At 36.6% G+C, this 19223-nt stretch overlaps 3 protein-coding genes and 1 non-coding gene across 4 annotated transcripts; 2 read left to right on the forward strand and 2 right to left on the reverse strand.

Annotated features, from left to right (window-relative positions):
- Window positions 1-8035: 8035 nt before the first annotated feature.
- Window positions 8036-8154, reverse strand: LOC118438353. The gene has a single exon (XR_004836704.1). It is a non-coding gene; the product is annotated as a 5S ribosomal RNA (ribosomal RNA).
- A 513-nt stretch (window positions 8155-8667) lies between these two features.
- On the forward strand, window positions 8668-11140 carry LOC110857831 (cholesterol 7-desaturase). Its single transcript, XM_022106441.2, has 7 exons — window positions 8668-8950; window positions 9007-9220; window positions 9524-9724; window positions 9797-9969; window positions 10339-10560; window positions 10629-10802; window positions 10925-11140. Exons 1-7 carry the CDS (start codon window positions 8795-8797, stop codon window positions 11087-11089), a joined length of 1305 nt encoding a protein of 434 aa, XP_021962133.2. The 5' UTR covers window positions 8668-8794; the 3' UTR covers window positions 11090-11140.
- Window positions 11128-13910, reverse strand: LOC110857686 (probable phosphoglycerate mutase GpmB). The gene is made up of 5 exons (XM_022106293.2): window positions 13750-13910; window positions 13562-13637; window positions 13310-13471; window positions 13084-13239; window positions 11128-11498 (listed from the first exon to the last, which is right to left on the reverse strand). The coding sequence occupies exons 1-5, from the start codon at window positions 13791-13793 to the stop codon at window positions 11214-11216; spliced, it is 723 nt and encodes a 240-aa protein (XP_021961985.1). The 5' UTR covers window positions 13794-13910; the 3' UTR covers window positions 11128-11213.
- A 2563-nt stretch (window positions 13911-16473) lies between these two features.
- LOC110857619 lies at window positions 16474-19217 on the forward strand. Its single transcript, XM_022106218.2, has 3 exons — window positions 16474-17460; window positions 17608-18047; window positions 18683-19217. The coding sequence occupies exons 1-3, from the start codon at window positions 16600-16602 to the stop codon at window positions 19140-19142; spliced, it is 1761 nt and encodes a 586-aa protein (XP_021961910.2). The 5' UTR covers window positions 16474-16599; the 3' UTR covers window positions 19143-19217.
- The last annotated feature ends 6 nt before the right edge of the window (window positions 19218-19223 follow it).

Raw genomic sequence — 19223 nt, forward strand, 5'->3', positions numbered from 1 at the left:
AGATAAATATTCCAATTACAAGAAGGTATTTATAGTTTTATGCTAAGGTTGGTAGCAATGTGGGATTTGTAGGAAGTTTTTTGTCCCCTTGAGAAAAGTTGAATGCAGTTTGTTGCACTGAGGAGGGGAGCTTGCGAGGTTGATAATAACAGATCCTGATGCCCTTTGGATATGTGGTAGGGTCCTATGAGTGTACTAAAACCCTGAAGTGGTTTGACTCCATGGCCACATTTGCGCCCGCCACACCCACTCAAAAATGCTCAAAAACCGCTTTCACTCCAGGTTTCACTCATTCAAATCCACGCCAAAAATCCAATTTTACTCGGATTTTGAAATTTCTTTCACCATTACACTCCCAGATAGTTGCTTTCTTCAATCCAATGTCAAACTCAATTTTGATGATGATTATTTCGCAGGCATAATTTGCGTTGTGGATTACTACAACAATGCTCATTCAGAATTTTAAATTTTAAAAATACTAATAATTTCGAAAATATTGAGTTTGATATCGAATTGAAGAAAGCAACTATCTGGGAGTGTAATGGTGAAAGAAATTTCAAAATCCGAGCAAAATTGGATTTTTGGCGTGGATTTGAGTGAGTGAAAACCGGAGTGAAAGCGGTTTTTGAGCATTTTTGAGTGGGTGTGGCGGGCGCAAATGTGGCCATGGAGTTAAACCACTTCAGGGTTCTAGTACACTCATGGGACCCTACCACATATCCAAAGGGCATCAGGATCTGTTATTATCAACCTCGCAAGCTCCCCTCCTGAAAGGTGTGTAAGGTATGTACATATGGACTAATAATTTGGGTACCCAAAATTCCATTAAAATAAAAGCGCGTGGCTAATGGACGTCTTCATGTCATATCTCCATTCATTCTTTTATACAGTCATTTTTAACTATTGTTCGGTTGATCGTGTATCTAGTTCATTATGTATTTCCTTCGTTGAACCTTTGCTCGTTTGCTCAAATTTAACAAAAACTTATGTATGTACAGGCATGTATTGGGTTTGAAATAAAATTAAAATATGCATATGCTTGAGCACCAAGAAATATGCACACGTGTCAGGAAGATGCAAGATTATTGGTTTGTAATGTGTGGGTTCTTGTTGCTTCTTCAATTCGGATAAAGATGCAGATTGTCAATATGCACATAAATAAATACATATGTGAATACATATTTTTACATTTTTTGGTACATTTGCATTGCAATAAAGGTATGCAAACTAGTGTTTGTCAGTATAAAGAAATAGTGGGATATCCGGCAGGTGTGCTACATATGTAAATACATCCACATCGCAGGTTCCAATTTCAGATTGATTGATTCCCATGAAAACCCATCGCCAGGTCACGCCATAATACGTATGTATGTGTGTAAATATGTGTTGACTTGATATTTTATGTAGAATATCCAGGTACATACGCAGTTTAGATAAATGTATTTCCTGCATGTATGCACGTGTAATGTTGAACAGAAAGGTTAGTTGATGTAAGTATCTATTGTTAATAATGGGAAATTCTATTTATTTTTAGCGTATGCAAAATGGAATGTGCGATTTACAATGACCGGTTTCTGATTGGTGGAACCTTTATACCACAATCAATAACTATTTTTTCTGGCCGAACGATATTGTAAACAATTATCTAAGTCTCAAATTGCCTCAGAGGATAAAGTGAGATTGCAACTAATCGTATCAATGTGCCTCATAATAATTAATACTTTTAAATTAGTAGAAATGTGCACCCAAGATCTGTGGGTGTAATAATAATGATTGAACCAATAGATAATGTAAAACAAAGTCTTGGAGACAGGAATCAGACTTGTAACGTAGAGCCTATTTACATAAGTAATGCTATCCAGGTGTGCTTATATTGATTGAAACATTTGTAGTCAAAAATTCAATCGTGTACTATTACCCATTGTCAGATTTTTATTAAAATTCTTAAGTTTCCAAGTTATCATGATAAAAAAATATTTTCCTACCTACTAAACTTACTTAATTTTACCTATGTACACATAATATTTATCATACAAATATGGAAATCATGAAAAATTTAAGCGTATGGGTGCTGATATTGGCCTCATTATTCTTCTGAATTTTTTATGCAGCGCACCAACACAGTCCTCCAGAAATATAGCACCAATTCGACCAGTTTGGACACAAGCAATTTGGACACTGCAAGAAAATCAATCATGCATTAAGAGTGGTCAACCAACAATTATCAACAATTTGTGCACTATTCTCACGTTTAGCGGGCAGCACCAGTCAGCGATCTCCTCGGTTATCGTGGCATTTGTAAATCCCCCTTTCGCCACAACCTCCGGGGTTGGAAGTGCCTTCCCAGCGAGCACGGACGCCACAAACATCAAGATCACGAAAGCAATGATACTACAGAAATAAGAAATATATTAGTTTTGTATGTATGCTTGAATACAACTTTTAATAAAAGATTAAAACATTATTTAATAAAAATTATTTGAAAACTTACGATTTTGAAGACATGTTAATTTTTGTACGATTTTCCTGTTAATAGTTGCGTAAAGTTCTACAATGAACTTGATTTTTCTGCGAGATTTGTAATACTTTGAAGTAAGCTTGAAACTGATACAGACTCATCACAATTCCTGTCTTTTTATACCCAATTTGTTTACAACATAGAACTATTATTATGCAAAATTGACTAATTGTATTTCAGGGAAATCAGTATCTAACTGAACTGATTAATAAACATACTTGAAAGTATTGACCCATAAAAAACACTACGTAGTTTCGGATGTTTTCCGAGTTTCACGTCACGTCCGCGATTCAATGGTAAGGATTGAAGTAAATCAGATAACAAGTTATCCATATTTGCCCACAGGTGTGTGGCATTGATAAGTTGACCAGTGCGTACCATGTGAGTTGTTTACTAGATTCATCTTGTTGTTTCCTCGATAATGAAATCGGGTTGGAATAATTTTTTTGGCGACAGGCTTATCCAAGTATTGCTCATGCTTATCCTTCACGTGAAATGACGCAAAATTCAAAACAATAACAACAAATGCAAAATCATAAAAAGTTCCCATCTATGCTTCCGTAAGTTTCTAATAAATTTCCAGTGATAAATTGAAGATTTTTTCATTCTCCATTTATTATGTAACACATTTATTATGCAAATAAATAATTACATACGCACATATTTACATATTTATATATACTTATATATACTAATACCTATGTACATAAAAGTGAAATGCAACTGTCCATTTCAAATTTTCCCAAACAACTGTAACTATTTATATGTAAGTCCTTAATTTAAATACAAACTTAATTCGCAAAGTTCCCCATTGCGTTACAATTTTCTGCCCTACTAAAGTACGAAATTCATAAAGGAAACATACAAAAGCCACTAAATTAAGGCCAAATATCAGAATAAACAAGGTCACAATTCCCCCATTCATCATGGCCGATTTTGAGATTTTTTTACCCGTCACGTTTCCCAGAAACCTTTTTTCTTTTATAATTTTCCTCGCTGAGACTTCTACTAAAAGTCGGTCATAAATCCCAGACTCAATCATTGCCCAGTAACCTCTCGATATGTGCGGTATTCTTCCCTCTTGTTCAACCACCCACCCAATCAGACCTCCATTCAGGACATCTCTTCCTTTATGAAAGTCAATCCAGAAATATCGTTTTCGAAGATACTCGATCTCTGCCACTATTAAAGGCGATTCTCCAATAAAGACAGTCTTACCACATGACACGATCTCCTTCTCTGTCGCATATTGCACATCCTGCATGCCAGGATTACCTTCTAACCTCGGTCGCCGTGCGTGCCTTGGATGAAATAAATTCAAGAGAACTCGATTGTGGGATACACGTAGGGGGATTAAAGTCTCAATTTGTCTGAAACTATAGTACCACCAGTACAAGTAGTCTTCGAAGTCGTAAACAAGGCTGCCTTCCAAACGTCCTTGTAAAACAGGGGACAATAATCGAAAACACGAATCGTCTTCGAGAAATGGTATTTCGCTTAACTCTGGGGGGACTGCAAGTTCCAAGTTGTTGTACTGTAATTTCACCCTGAATTCGTCCAAGTAGCGAAGTGTTTCATTCATTTTGGAAAAAACTCTTTCACCAGGGTTTTTGAATCTTTCGCTATGAAATAGTTGTGCATCTTCTAAACTGCAAACCAAATCGGAAAATATTTCCGGTCCGTTTCTCGCCATCGGTGAATTCAATTCGGATATCATCAGACCATTGTATAAATTTATTAAAACCAAACAAGCTAATGTCCATCCTATCAGCAGATATCGAGTATAATCAGGTTTTTCAACTTGGCCCGGAATTGTGCCCCATTTTTCGAACATTACGGCTAAAACAGTCATCCATATTGAAAAGTCTTCTGGTGCTTTTGTAACAAAACGGACAATCAGAACCATTACCAAGTATACCATTACCCCGCCAAACAGTATTGCATACCAAACTTCCCGCTGAAATGGGGCAATGTAAAATCTGAAAGTAATTTCCTTCTCGGAGTAGCAAGATGAAAACTGATAACCAATAAATCCAACTGTAACTTGGATTTTAGTAGGGGACGAATGAATGCTTTCCAGAACATCCAACTTTATTTCTCCATGATACATTAATGAACAGCTTCGACAAAATGACAGGGTCGAATTACTTTTTCGAAATACTGATTGCGCAATATGATGATGTACTGACGTGTTGATATTGCTACGATCAAAAGGATTGATGAATTCAGGATATTTTATTAATTCAACGATATCGCCGCGTTTGTATCCTTTGGGCATGTTGATATCCGTGTTTTCTAACAGAGTCAATTCCCAGTTTTGTAGTTTAGTCTGCATGGCATGAAATTTTTCTAGGAAATTTGACTGCATGTTTGTCACACAGTTAAAATTTTGCATTTCCGGCATTACTCCACTTCTTAGGACGCATAACTCTAATAAACTGTTCATTCTTTGATTGAACACAATTCCGAAATTTTCGATAGAGGATATAGAGAGGTATTTATTAATGGAAACTTTCGCAAATTCTTTCTTATCGTAGTTTGTCACCAGTACGACGTACGTATTGCTTGTCGAGGTGGACCATTCTTCCCCATATTTTCCAAACCGGAAATGCCTATCTGTTCCAAACCTTGTCCAATGGCTAAATTTTGTTTCTTTGCCATCCTCGAGAAATTTGGAGGAAAATAATACGCTTAATTGACAATGAGAAACTCGTGTTTTCGAAATATCGATTGCAAATTTGTCCCAATCTTGGAAACCAACCCAGATACGATGTATCAGAAAATTAGACGCAAAAATTAAAGACGTTGGGAGTAATAAGTTTGGAAATGGCTGGATGTTAGCAGATTCAAGATCGCCATGAACAATTTGAACGTCACAGTTCTCAACTCCTTTCAACAATTTGAATATTTGGATTGTATCCTTTGTTTCGCATGCAACACAATAAAGTGTCAACAATGTGACACAATGTCGAATTACACGTAGGTCCATGGCTGCTAAAAATTAATATGAAATAATGTCGAAAAACAAATGCAAGGGTTTTGAGAGGCACAATACGGACTAAAATTAATAATTAATATGAGACACATGAGTATTCCTACTGCCAACTGCTGAAATTGTCGGAAGTTACATACATGTAAATGTACTTATGTATATAAAACTTTATGAAATAACAAATTATATCAAATTTAATTCCGCTTATACGAGAAAATTAAAGCATGTTGGAGAAAATTGACTGGATATCCTGTGGCTGAAAAAGTTTTTAAAACTTATCTTAATTAACGAACAAAAAATTACCGAACTTTTATCGAAACGCAACTTGTTTGTGTTTTTAGTTAACAGGAAATAATATAATTTAAATTTTAAATCTCTCGAAAATTTTAAACGCTTTGCTCATTCAGACGGAAAACAAGTTACCAAAGTTTCTTGTCTGTATCTAATGGTTTTATAGGTTATCGTTAGAATACATAAGTATATATGTACTTACATATTTATATAAATCCATGGCTAAACTTTCAAACAAATGCAAGTTGTCTGCAAAGTTAACTACGAATATTATTTTAAATTAAAACGCTTCGTTGCTTCATTCATAACGGGGTTTTTGTTGGTAGACATATGTATAGTACATACCGTAAAGACTCTATTTATAGCCGGGTCTAAGGATGGCACAAATCTGAACACAATTTCAAACCGGGTAAAACTAGAGACCCGGGTAAATTATTTTTCGGTTATGCATAACTTGAACCATCTAAAAACGGACACTAAAGTAATGCCATGATTAGGGGCAAGGTTATTAAATTTTTCAAACTTGGGCTCAAGACCCGGCTATAAATAGAGTCTTTACGGTATTTACATTTGTACATTTGTAGGTAAAGTATATTTAGTGCCTCTTATGAATAAATGATTCCTAAATGTTTATCTTATATGTCCAGGTGTCACTAGAGGATCAATAATTTCCATTGTATAGTTTATTTATATTTATTTTTCTTCTTGGATAGTGTCGCAAATAATTGTCACAAAATTGTCTAAAATTAATCAATAATTCCAGGATTTACGGAAGTAAAAATAACTATGAAATTGAGAAAATATGTGACGATTGGATTAAATAAACTAGATTTGATTTTTTGCGATTAGAATTAATTTAACGTTTCATATACATACGTCAGTCCACGAGAGGGATGTCCACATAAGTAGTACCTACTTAATAAGTCTGTCTCCAAACAAATTACTGAATACAAGTTGCTTTATCTAGGAAACAACAATTAACAACGTGTTGCTTATAAACGTATGCATTTAAAATAGAAAACTGATAACGTGTTATCCTTTACACGTGAAGCTCTTAAATATCGAACTGCCACCGTGACGCGAAAAGCGTTCACACGTCGGATGTTTTGACTGAAAACATCCGAAACTACCAAGGTATACGCAGTGTATTTTTGTGGGACAACATTTTCAAGTGGATTTATTAATCAAATAGTGATTTCTCTGAAATGAAATGATCACATTCGCACAACACCTATGTAATAATAGTTGCAATATTGTAAACAAATCGGGTATAAAAAGTAGGGCATTGTGATCAATCTGCATCAGTTTCAATCCTGCCACAAAGTATTTAATACAAAGCCAAAAACTACAAAAACCGAAGTCATTACGGAACTAACGCAAATACTACATAAACAAAATAAAATCCCAGAAAAATAAAATGTCTTCAAAATCGTAAGCTTCCATATTACATATTTTCGTTTTAATAAGTATTTAGATAGTTCTCATTTTATTAAAACTTATGAAAATTGCTCTATTCCCTTAGTATCATTGCTTTCGTGGTCTTGATCTTTGTGGCGTCCGTGCTCGCTGGGAAGGCACTTCCAACCGCAGAGGTCGTGGCCAAAGGTGGATTTACAAACGCCACGATAACCGAGGAGGTCGCTGACTGGTGCTGTCCCCTCAACGTGAGCATAGTTATATAAATTATTAATAATTTGTGATTGATCATAGTGACTAATTTTCTTGCAGTGTCCAAATTGCTGGTGTCCAAACTGGTCGAATTGGTGCTATATTTCTGGAGGACTGTGTTGGTGCGCTGCGTAGATAATAAATGCTAAATGATGGACGACGCCAACATTTACCCTTTAAGTTTTTCCAATTTGTTTACTCATGTACATACTCTGAATATATGAGTGACACTCGTAGGGGATAGAAATAGTATGCATGCATACAAATTAATTTTATAATGCGATATTTGTCACTACCGGAATAAAGGTTTCGAAGGATGAATTTCTTTAAAAAAATTACACCCCTGCACAAAAAATACATACTGCAATATAGGTACTTATTCTGTATTATGTGTCTGTATGTGTAATCGGATTAAGAAATATGCGTATAAAAATCTGCAAAAAAGTAGACGCCAAGGGCACCCGAAATTTTGTCAACTTTTAGTTAAGCCGAAAGTTAAATGATTTCAGAATGTTATATATTTTGAATCCCAGTAACACCAATGTAAAATTGAGCAAAAAAGTAGACGCCAAGGGCACCCGGGATTCCCAAGCGGTCACCCATCCAAGTACTAACCGGGCCCGACGTTGCTTAACTTCAGTGATCGGACGAGAACTGGTGCATTCAACGTGGTATGGCCCTTGACGAAAATACAACATCTTTACCCACCACTTATCACGACAAATTCATGTTTCATATGTACTTATGTATGCGTGCAGTATTTGCTCCACGAGAACACCACAGATTTCATTCATAAATAATCTGTAAGTCCTTGGCAGAACTTTCGTTTCGTTTTTTACTCGGTGAAGTAATTCTATTCCCAGGTTATTTATGTTTCCCACTAAAACTATTTAGTTATTAAACTAGTTATTGAGGTTTCACATTGTTTGTGCTACACATTGCGGCCATTGCAATTCTAATTTGAGAAATGCTTCCAGTGAAGTTAGAGAATATGCACGTACGCAGTGATGATATCGCGCCCTGGATTTATCACATATAATTTTACGACTTATTTTGTAACTACAATGACACGTTGATGATACCTGCAGCATGCAGGCTGTGAATGTATCAGTAAATGCCATATAATACTAACATGCATATATCCTAAATAATGAGTCATACTCCTTATATCAGAAACTCGTATCTACCACCTTGTGAGAAAATTTCAACATTTTCCTCCAAATCGTATAAATAATTATGAGAAATATTTGTCTAGCCAACAAGCACATCATTAATCTTTCTATTAGCGAAAACCAAACAAACTCCTCAAACAAAAACCTTACAAAATGGATCAAGACTTATTTCACATTTTCATGGACTTTATATATAATTTTTTCGAAAATATTATCCTACTTCAAAATCTAGTCCCAACCGTATGCTTATCGGCAGCCATCGGTTACATTTTCTACTGGATTTTCATGAAGGATTACAACTTCGCTGAGGTATTTAAGTTCAAAATCGGTAAAATTGTAACCCTTAAGGTAAACTTTATTCATAGGACTTTGCTGCTCACGGATTTGAACATCTTGATAAAAATGGACTGACTAAGGATGCCAATAAATCATCCAATTCCTACAAAACATATAAGATTAACCAGCTAATGAAGAGGAGAAAAATTGGAAATATTCCTCCACATTATCCAACCGGTTGGTTTTCAATATTGGATTCCGACTCGTTAAAAAGCGGAGAAGTGAAGGAAATCAATGTCTTGGGTGAGGTCATTTGTTGTATGTGCATTACAAGATGGTTAAGAATACTTCTTTCGATGTCCACACAAAAAACACACTTTTCGTTAAAAAATAATCGGTGTTTATTTAATATTATAACTTGGATTTTTGTAGCCCAGTTACCAGTAAAGTGTGCAATTTTTTTTAACCTGGTACACATTTAAAACTAAAAAATGTCCCCGAAATGGACAATTTTACGTTTAATTTGAATGTTTTTAAACCAAAATTGACTGGGTTTAAAAGCTGTGAGTGAATTGCTTCATAGTGTCCTAATACACTTTTCTTCAGGAGAGAATCTGGTCGCCTGGCGTGGAATGGAGTCTGATCAGGTGCACGTTGCAGACGCTTACTGTCCGCACAATGGGGCTCATTTAGGCGTGGGTGGCACCGTGCGAGGGGACTGTATTCAGTGTCCCTTCCATCACTGGAGGTATCGTGGAGGGGATGGGAAATTAGTAGAAATTCCGTACGCAGAAAGGAAGGGGGCATGTAAGGATATCATGCAAATACAAGTTATCAAATAAATTTTTGCAAAGTTTTCCTATCCAAACTCGATTTCAGTTTCCATCCATTTAAAAATGTGGGAAAGTATGGAAGCCAATGGAAACATTTACATTTGGCATGACTCAGATGAGAAGAAATCATCTTGGAGTATCGATATCGTGCCATACATACAAAATAAGAGATGGAAATCCTGTGGGAAGACGGAGTTTGAGATTGCATGTCATATACAGGTAGGCATATTTATTAAGATGAGAAATTTTTATGAGAATCTATCAAATGGATGTGCTCCTACATATGTATGTACATAGTGTACGAAGTGCACGTGGTACTTTTGCCAATTACAAATATTTGCAATAAATCGCATCGCTCAAAAGTCATTTCGCAAATATGTACATCAGAGCGATTGTCAATAATTTCAGGAACTATGTATTCCAGAAATATTGAAAATCCTTGCAATTTCAGAAATTATTATTAATTTCCCTTTTGCACTTTCCCTTGGTTTGAATACGCCTAAAAAACTGAAATGCACGAATTGCAACATTACTTTCAAATACACACAAAACATAACACTTCCGTGGTAACTTATTTTTCAAATCCAGGAAATTATTGAGAATGGTGCGGACATTGCACATCTCGACCCACTTCATGGCTATTCATTTTCTCTCGGAGGGTGGAACATTTTAAAAACTATTTACGAAGCTGAATGGTCACAGGCAGACAAAGAAACGATGGGTGGTCACGTAGCCGTTGCAAAAGTGGGCACGGATATTTGCTTTTTTAACAGGTGGAAATTTTTCCGAACAGATTTAACCATGTATATTGTAAGCAAGATAAAATATTATGATAAAAAAATTTTGAAAGGCTTGATAAATATGTTAATTTTCTAAAGATAGGGCCAGGAATTGTCCAATTCAACTTTGACACAATGTTCGGTTCGGGTGTCATGATTCAGGCGACGACGCCGATAGAACCGCTTTTATGTCTAATTCGCCACCAGTTTTATGTTTCCAACATTTTCCTACGTCCTCTTGGAAAGTTGCTTCTTTACCTGGACAAAAATCAGGTGGGTGCGATATTGAAATATGTATGTACTAATTTTGCCCCAAATCCTATAATTGCTAAAACTCCAAGTTGAAAATACTTGCAACTCTTATGTAATTAAGAATTTTTTGACCAAATGAACAGATTGCAGCAGATATATCGGTTTGGAATCGGAAACAATTTCTGAACAAGCCACGCCTCGCCCGAGAGGACAAATTTATCCCCCTGTTCCGTCGTTGGTATGGACAATTCTACCCGGAACGTAGCCTGCCGAATGGAAATATTCAGGATAAGCGTTCAGATTTTTAGTGAATATGTCATAATTACTCGTTAATAAATAATGCTCATTCATTCTAGTTATTCATTTACTTTAATTACGAGTTATATTAAAATTTGCAAATACTGGTCCAAAATTTTGAAAATATTTTCAAATTTATTTCTCAATGTCTAAATGTTTCGTTGAATTTGTTTCAAGCACTGTCACCACTGCCTTTTTACCATCTTGCAAATTGAATTCAACCCCCACCTTCGTGCAGGTTGTGTTTTTCGTCGCCCATGGAAAGTCGGTTATCGGTGGATGAGACAATGTCAAAAAGTCGGAGAATTTTCCATCCATCATTGAATCCATGATACACTTCAAGTACATGGCGTGGCTGACGAGTAGAATTGAGGACGATTTTTTCGCCACCGAATCTTTTCGAAGGGTGTCAATCATTTCCTGGAAAAATAGATTTCATAATTTACGAAAATTATATGAATAACTTTAAGTTAATGCAAAATAATGCAAAATCAGACAGAATTTCAGTTCTGTCACCATCAGGGTTCGGAAAAACCCTGGGTTTTAATCAAAAATTATAAAACCCATGGGTTTTAATGGGTTTTACCATGTTAATTGGGTTTTATTTGGGTTTTAATGGGTTTTATTGGGTTTAAATGGGTTTTATTGGGTTTTATTAGTTTTAAGTAATAATTTAACATAAATAATTCGGAATTTGTATCTATTCCGAAATTATTTTTGCTTTATAACACTTGAAATCTGTGATGCTATAGGATGGAGTCAAATGTTGATTGGTTCCGAATTTTCATATCTTAGAATAGTAATGAAATAATCTGCTTTAGAATGAATTGAAATAACGTCTTCTAACGTATAGGAGATGTATTTAACTTTTAGAATGTACAGAGGGTTGGGCAAGAAGAAGGAGCCACTCTAATTTTTGGGGTGGCGTGTGATGCACAGTCGCGGCATTTTCAAAATTTGCATATGTCATACCCAGATAGTTAACGAAAATTTAGCACTATTCAGATTTTCCCTACGGTTAAAAATGCCCCTACAGGACCCACCAGATTGCGAGGCACCCATAAAAGTGTTTTCCAAAGACATATTGAGCCAGAGAGCGATAGTTAGAAAACTTGCTGCAAATGGATTTATTGTGGGTCGAAAGTACGTTTATAATGTACTTAAAAACGTTGGAATCAAGCGGAGGGAAAAAGCGGTTAGAGCTCCACCCCCACGGAAAGGATACCCAAGATCCGCTTGAACCAAAAAGTTTATACGGAAAATCAATTTTTTTGCCAAAACGGTAAATCCACCAACTAAAAGTTGCATGGCGAAAATGTTAAACGTTAGTAGGAGAACATTTCTAGAGTCATTCACAATGACCTACAGCAAGTGACTCGTAGGAAATCCCGAGATCATGCTCTCAACCCAACTTATTTCTCACAAAATAGCAGCCTACGCGAAGGATTTTTAAAAAAGTTTGGGTATAACAATTATTCCTACTACAGAAACTCTCGTTAGTTCCTCTGATATCAATCCGATGTTTTTTTTTTGATTTGGGTACTTAAAACACAGCCTTCTAGAAAGGAAAACGCGTACGTTTTGATGGACTTTGGAAAAGTGTTCAGGACGAGTGGTGCAGAATCACTCTGAAAATGGTGTCAAAGGTCATGACTGGTTGGAAAAAGCGACTGAGCCTCGTTAGATAAACTAAAGGGCCTCACATTGAACCAATTACCAAACTTAACAAACGAAAAATGAGGCCGCAATAAATTCAGGCAAAGTGGCTCCTTCTTCTTGCCCAACCCTCTGTAGTTTGAAGGTAAAACTCAATTAAAACCCAATAAAACCCATTAAAACCCTAATAAAACCCACTTAACATGGTAAAACCCAGTGGGTTTTATTCATTTACAACCCATTAAAACCCATTAAAACCCAATAAAACCCAACCCATTAAAACCCAGGTCGGAATACCCTGGTCACCATGATTTTAAGCATTTGTTGACATGCAGTTATCAAAGCCAACCTTAATAAAGTTCTTCTGCTTGGCTTGGAAATCTGCTGAAGTTTCGCTACTTCCAGGAAATTCTAACTGATAAAATTTCTTTCCAGTTGCCAACTCTTTAAACTTTTCTTGCCAAATTGTACTGTCCCAACGGAACGCGGTCAGGTCCCCACAGTCCTGTGAAGCAAATTGTGTCTTATCAATTTGTTAAATAATTAAATTAAAGGTGGTTAAACGAGAAACCTACGCGTTCTTTAAGGCGCGCCTCGACCTTGACCTTCAGCCCCGGAGTGCAGCTGCCTCGACCTTTATGCACGGTCAAGATTCTCTCCGCGGTTTCGACAGCTCTCTGGTAGCTGCTAGCGTAAACGTGGGTAAAATCGGGAAGAACATCGGCTAAAAGTTTCGCCTTGCATATTTAAAAAAATTAATTATGTAAATACATGTATGTATATTTCTACAGGGTTGAAATTTAAATATGTAGATGTGTGCGACTAACTTGATCCCTTCCAGTCTCCGTCAATCCATCAGTCTCCTTGGGAAATTTTTCGTCAGTATTTCCACCGCATTCAGCACTAATTTAGTGAATAGGAATGTATTTCATGAGATAGAATAATTCATAATTCATACATTTAGGTATGCTCATATAAACAAACAATTATTGAGTACAGGAAATTGACGACTTACTGGCGAACAAAATAAATGAAATGTTGCACTTTAGGCGAGGTCATGGCTGGAAATGAAGTGAATTTTGTGTAAAACGTGGCCTTAGTTTGAAATGATTATAACCCTTTGTAGATTTTGAGTATGTATTCATGGAATGACTGCTGGAACAGGACTGGGGTTTATCTATTAATTTACATATCTACCTCTCCATAAAGGCATTCTTTGTTATATTTGTAAAGCCTTTAAATACATACACACTTTTATGTATGTATCACTTTTACATACATTTAGATACGCGTTTATAAAATGCAGTTGGCTAGTCCGCATTTATGTACGCATTGTGGCAAACCCCTAGAACATAAGTGTCTGTCAACATACCAATATTTACAATGGTGAATAGGATTAACATTGGTTTGGTGATTGATATGCAGGCATATTACTTTTCTAAGAATCTCTAACAGTAATGACTGGTAACAATGGCAGCGGAAGCCTGGGGACAGAGGGACAATGTCCCTATGGTTAGTAAATCCCTCTCTCCCCCAATCCTACAATATTTGCCCCCACGACGTCCGCAGCCACTGACTGGTAGGTTAATAGTTCAACATGAATATCTGCTCACGTACCTACTAATGTAATGGCACCTGGTTACATAATGATGAACCAATTAATCAATTTAGATTCGGGATATCAACTCTGTCTGCATAGTGACTTAATCTGATCAAGTGCTATTTTCTCTATGGTCTAATTGTGAATTGTTTTATTAAACAATAAAATAAAGCGGTGCGAATTATTTAACACGATCGGCTTCATAGATTAGAATGTGATAATGTCAATAGTGATGATAATTTAGATTACTTATTAGATTTACAGCACTTTTTGGTGAAGTATGTACGATTTCATAGCGTGGTATATGTATGGCAATTCATTCCAGGAATTAATAAAATAAACCAGATACAAAATTATGTTATGTTTGACATCTTTATGAATATATGTATGTGCGTGTTTCCGTATTAAGTGAATATGTATGATTTCATGCAGTAAATATAATAGGCAGTACTATAAGTATGCGTATTTTCAGTAAATGATGCTGTAAAAGGAGGGGAATTGAATTATCTTAACAAAATCAGAACCAATACATACGTACTTATATTTAGTTAATTTTTATCACTACAAATCTGTAGTGCAGTTTCCAACTAAAATAATATTATTATGCTGGATGTACACACATAATAAAAATACTTAATACATCATAATTTGCATACATAATCCCATGGTCTACACAAGTTAGCATTACTTACATACATAAATGCTTCATGTATGTATTTATGTGAGGTTGTACAGGTGTAATTGCAAAATATGTACATACTGGTCAATTTTTTTTTACTTTGTCTCGCACACATTATGCACATTACATATAGGCCATCCAAAATCGGTTTTTCCGATTTTGTAAAACCGGTTAAAAACCGGTTTTCGATTTACCCGAAAACCGGTTTTATAATTTTCCTGAAAAACGGTTTTGTAAAAAACCGGTTTTATCACACCCGAAAACCGATTTTCGATTTTTGATAAAAATTGTTTTAGAACCACTAAATATTTGTCATTTCTTGTTTTTCGTCCAAAAATAAATTATTCTGAAATATTTTTTTTTTCAAATTAATGCCCTATGTGTGTTCAACTTCAAATTTTACCGCTTTATAATTATCAAATTTTCGAATTTTGTTAGAAAACCGGTTTAAAACCGGTTTTGGATAAAATCGAAAATCGATTTTACGAAAATTTGAAAAACCGGAAAAATCGAAAACCGGTTTTACGAAAGTTTGGCAAAATCGGAAAAATCGAAAACCGGTTTTTCAGAATTTTCCGATTCTGGATGCCCTAATTACATATTTGCAAAAACAAACCTAATCGTATCATCCAACTCCTCAGAAAATTTTGCATGATTGATTCAGATTTTGTATATGTACATATGTACCTATGATCTGAAGTGACACCAAACAATATCACACCAAAATGCAGGCTTGATGTCACGATAACATTAAACTTGTATGCATCTCTGAGATGACATAAATATCAATTTCGTACATATTTACATACACACACTTTATTTACTAACTGACAATCCTTGCTGCACTGCACTTGCCCTTTCATTCAATCCCACCCATTACATGCAGTAAATAAAACAGGTCATCCCACCATAGATTTGTCTCAACAAAATAGTATATAAATTATTGGCTGATCTTTTCTAAGCAGGTTAATAATGTAACTATTAAGCTGAAAGATGACGGCGACGATTATAAGTAAATTTTGCAATTTGTACTTAACATTCAATGCTTGATTAGACATTTGGCTGCATTACGTATGAACTTATTTAATAGCTTGACGCCACCACCACCACCACTGTATTTTCTACTACATACTTGACCACTTGCTACACCAGTAATTAGTTTCCTACAACTTTTTGCAGCTTTGGATTTTTATCCCTTCTGTTCATACTGCTATCAATTTATCATACGTATCCCTTTCCAATATTCTAGCCGCGTACCTATTTACCTAAATGTCAGAGACACTCAACTTGCATCATTGACCTGAACTTGTGCAAAGGGCAGGACGAAGATTATGATGTCGAAACGTTGCACATTTTCGTATGAATGCCAAGATTAAATTGGGAAATATTTCGTGCGACGTAAGCTCATTCTCCCCTTTTGTCCCCTGGGGTACTAAATATTACTGACGTGCCGTCCACCCAATCCAGTCATACTTTAGCCTCTGCTATGTGATAATGTAACACGACCCTCCCACATATTCAAGTTCGGGGTAAATATCCTAAGTGTTCCATGATTTCTTAACATTTTCCAAGATAAATTTCCAAAAATGGGATTCCAATTCTCCTCATTTTTACACCTCCTCCACCGAAAAGTTTTCTCCAAAATGGTGAAAACGGTCTTCATCCTGTTGACATTTTTCACCTATGGGCTCCTCCTCATCCCCACGTTCCTCCTCCTCATGTCCCCCCTGTACCTGTATCGCTACATAATCCGCCACCTCGCCCCCCACTTCCGACCCGACTTTATCCGCATGGTCAACACCCGCGATGGGATCGTGGGGTTGGACTATTTTCAAAAAAGGTGTCACTGTGTCATCAACATTATGCTGACGTACCGTGGAAAGCCAGATTTGGCCCATTTGAGGCACATTTTCCAAACAAAAGTGCTCAACGTCAAGTACAGTGATGAAGGCATCGTGCGAAATGGGAAACGTGGTGATGACTATATTTACGAAAAGTTCACGCATTATTACGAGGCCTGGATGGGACACGCTTTTTGGAAAAAGGAAGAAAATTTCGTGCTGGAGGAGCACATCCGGTTTTGCGAGGAGACGGAGGCGCACCTCAAAGGGCAGGAGGTCGGAGTGATCAGCGAAGACGACGGCAATAATAATAATAATGAGGACAATTTCAAAAATAATAATAATCAAGTCGATTATAAAAATAATGTTAATGAGGACAAAAGTAGTACGAGTGTTGTGACGGAGGAGGATTTCTGCCGAATTATGGGCCCCATAAGTACACGACCGTTCAAGAGGGGGATGTCCCCTTGGGAAATCCTCATTGTGAGAAAGTTCGTCCCCACGGTGGCCAAAGTTCATGGCGATTTCGTCCCCACGACCCCCGTTGGTGGGGAGGATGAAAAGGAAAAGTTTTTATTCGTGTTTAGAGTGCATCACTCGCTTTCGGTGAGGTCTTTTTCAGTTAAGATTGTATGGTAATCCAGTAAATATTGGGTCACTGAATTGCAAAATTTTGCAAATTTTTTAGCCAACCTTAATTTTGATGAGTAAATGTGTATCCTATTTTACTAAATATTTTTTTTGCATTATTAGGACGGCTACTCTCTGCTCAAACTTATCTTGACCAATTTTAGTGACGAAGACATGTCCAAAATTCCACCCCCACCAGTCCGACAATTATCCTTGTTTAAGAAAATTATGGTCTACCTCGGAATCATAATTCTGTCTCCGTACTACCACTTAAAACAATTCGTGATGGACGTGGATCGTAATTTTTGGCATGTCAGGAGAGAGTCAAAGTTGACGCATGACTGGGTGACGATCCGGTCAGAAAAGGTGTCCATGACGGGTCTCAAAGAAATCAGCAAGGCGCAAAAGGTCACAATGACGGCCGTCTTGCTGACCGGATTTGGCACAGGGATTAAATCCTTCCTTAAAAAGACGGGCCAGGAGGAGAAGACGCCAAAAATTATGCGAGCATTTGCACCCATGCCGTGGAAAAAGCATCCCATGAATGGATTAGTGAATCACTGGTGAGTCGGAGGAGAAATTGAAATTACTCGGGTATCTGGGCTAAAAATATGCATTTGCTAATACCATAAATATTAATTGATAAACATAGTGAGCTAACTCACGTCAACCTTCGCATATCTCGCAAATTGCGCATAGCAGTCCTAAATCATGAACTTGCGAGCTTTGCTTTGCGAAATTTGGTAGATTTTGCAAAACGCTGGAAAATCATGGGAGTTTTTTTCCGCAGATTTACCCAGCAATTGGACATTTTCTTATTTTTCAAGATTATTTCGCAGACTTATCCTCGTCATCACCAGCAAGAGAAATTCATGGAAACAATATTAAGATTTAAGCGTTTTTAATAGATTTGCGAGATTGGCTAGATTTGTGGAGTCATATTTTGCGAACCCCTTTGCTTGACTTTTTGCTACATGGTGCGATACAAAATAAGATGTTCTAGAGAGTACGCTCAGTATTTCGAAAATTTTCCGAAAATATTTACATATCACAATTATTATTTTTACGAATATGGTCAAAATAATTTCAATCCTTATTAGGAATTTGGTTTGTAAAACAATCCGTTTTTTATTAATTTTGTACCCTAAGTTATTTTTTGCATAAAATTTTACTAAATCCTGTCCACTTTAAATCTTAGGACGCTCGGCTTCCTCGTGGTCCCTGTGGGATACAACGCTGTGCAGAAGCGTCTCAAAGTGTCCAACAAATCTGTCCAGCTCCTCAAGACGTCGCCCATTCTGTTCACCAACTTTGGCACGGTCCCCATGCTCCTCGCTCCGCCGAGTTGGATCAACCAGTTTTGGGCAACCAACTGGATGACGACCATGATCTTGTCCAACTTCCCTGGACCAAATTTCGCTGTCCTTTCCTTTGAACGGTATCACTTGGAGGATGTGTCCTTCTGGGTGCCACAAATGAAGGGGACGGCCGGCATGGGGGTAGGTTTTCTCAGCTACAACGGTGGCATGCGGATCACTGCGACGATCGACAGGAAGCTCATCCCCACCCATGAAAAGGCAGAGTTGCTGATGCAATGTGTAAATGACGAGTTGAGGAATTTGAGGGGGATTTTAGCCAACGGGGAAGACGTGGTGTAATTATTTATTATATATTTTTTAATTTTGTTAACTCAAGGAATAATGAATAAAATCATAAGTTTTAGATACGATGAATCAGTA

The sequence above is a fragment of the Folsomia candida genome, unplaced genomic scaffold (assembly GCF_002217175.1).
Source record: "Folsomia candida strain VU population unplaced genomic scaffold, ASM221717v1 Fcan01_Sc019, whole genome shotgun sequence".
NCBI lineage: Eukaryota > Metazoa > Arthropoda > Collembola > Entomobryomorpha > Isotomidae > Folsomia > Folsomia candida.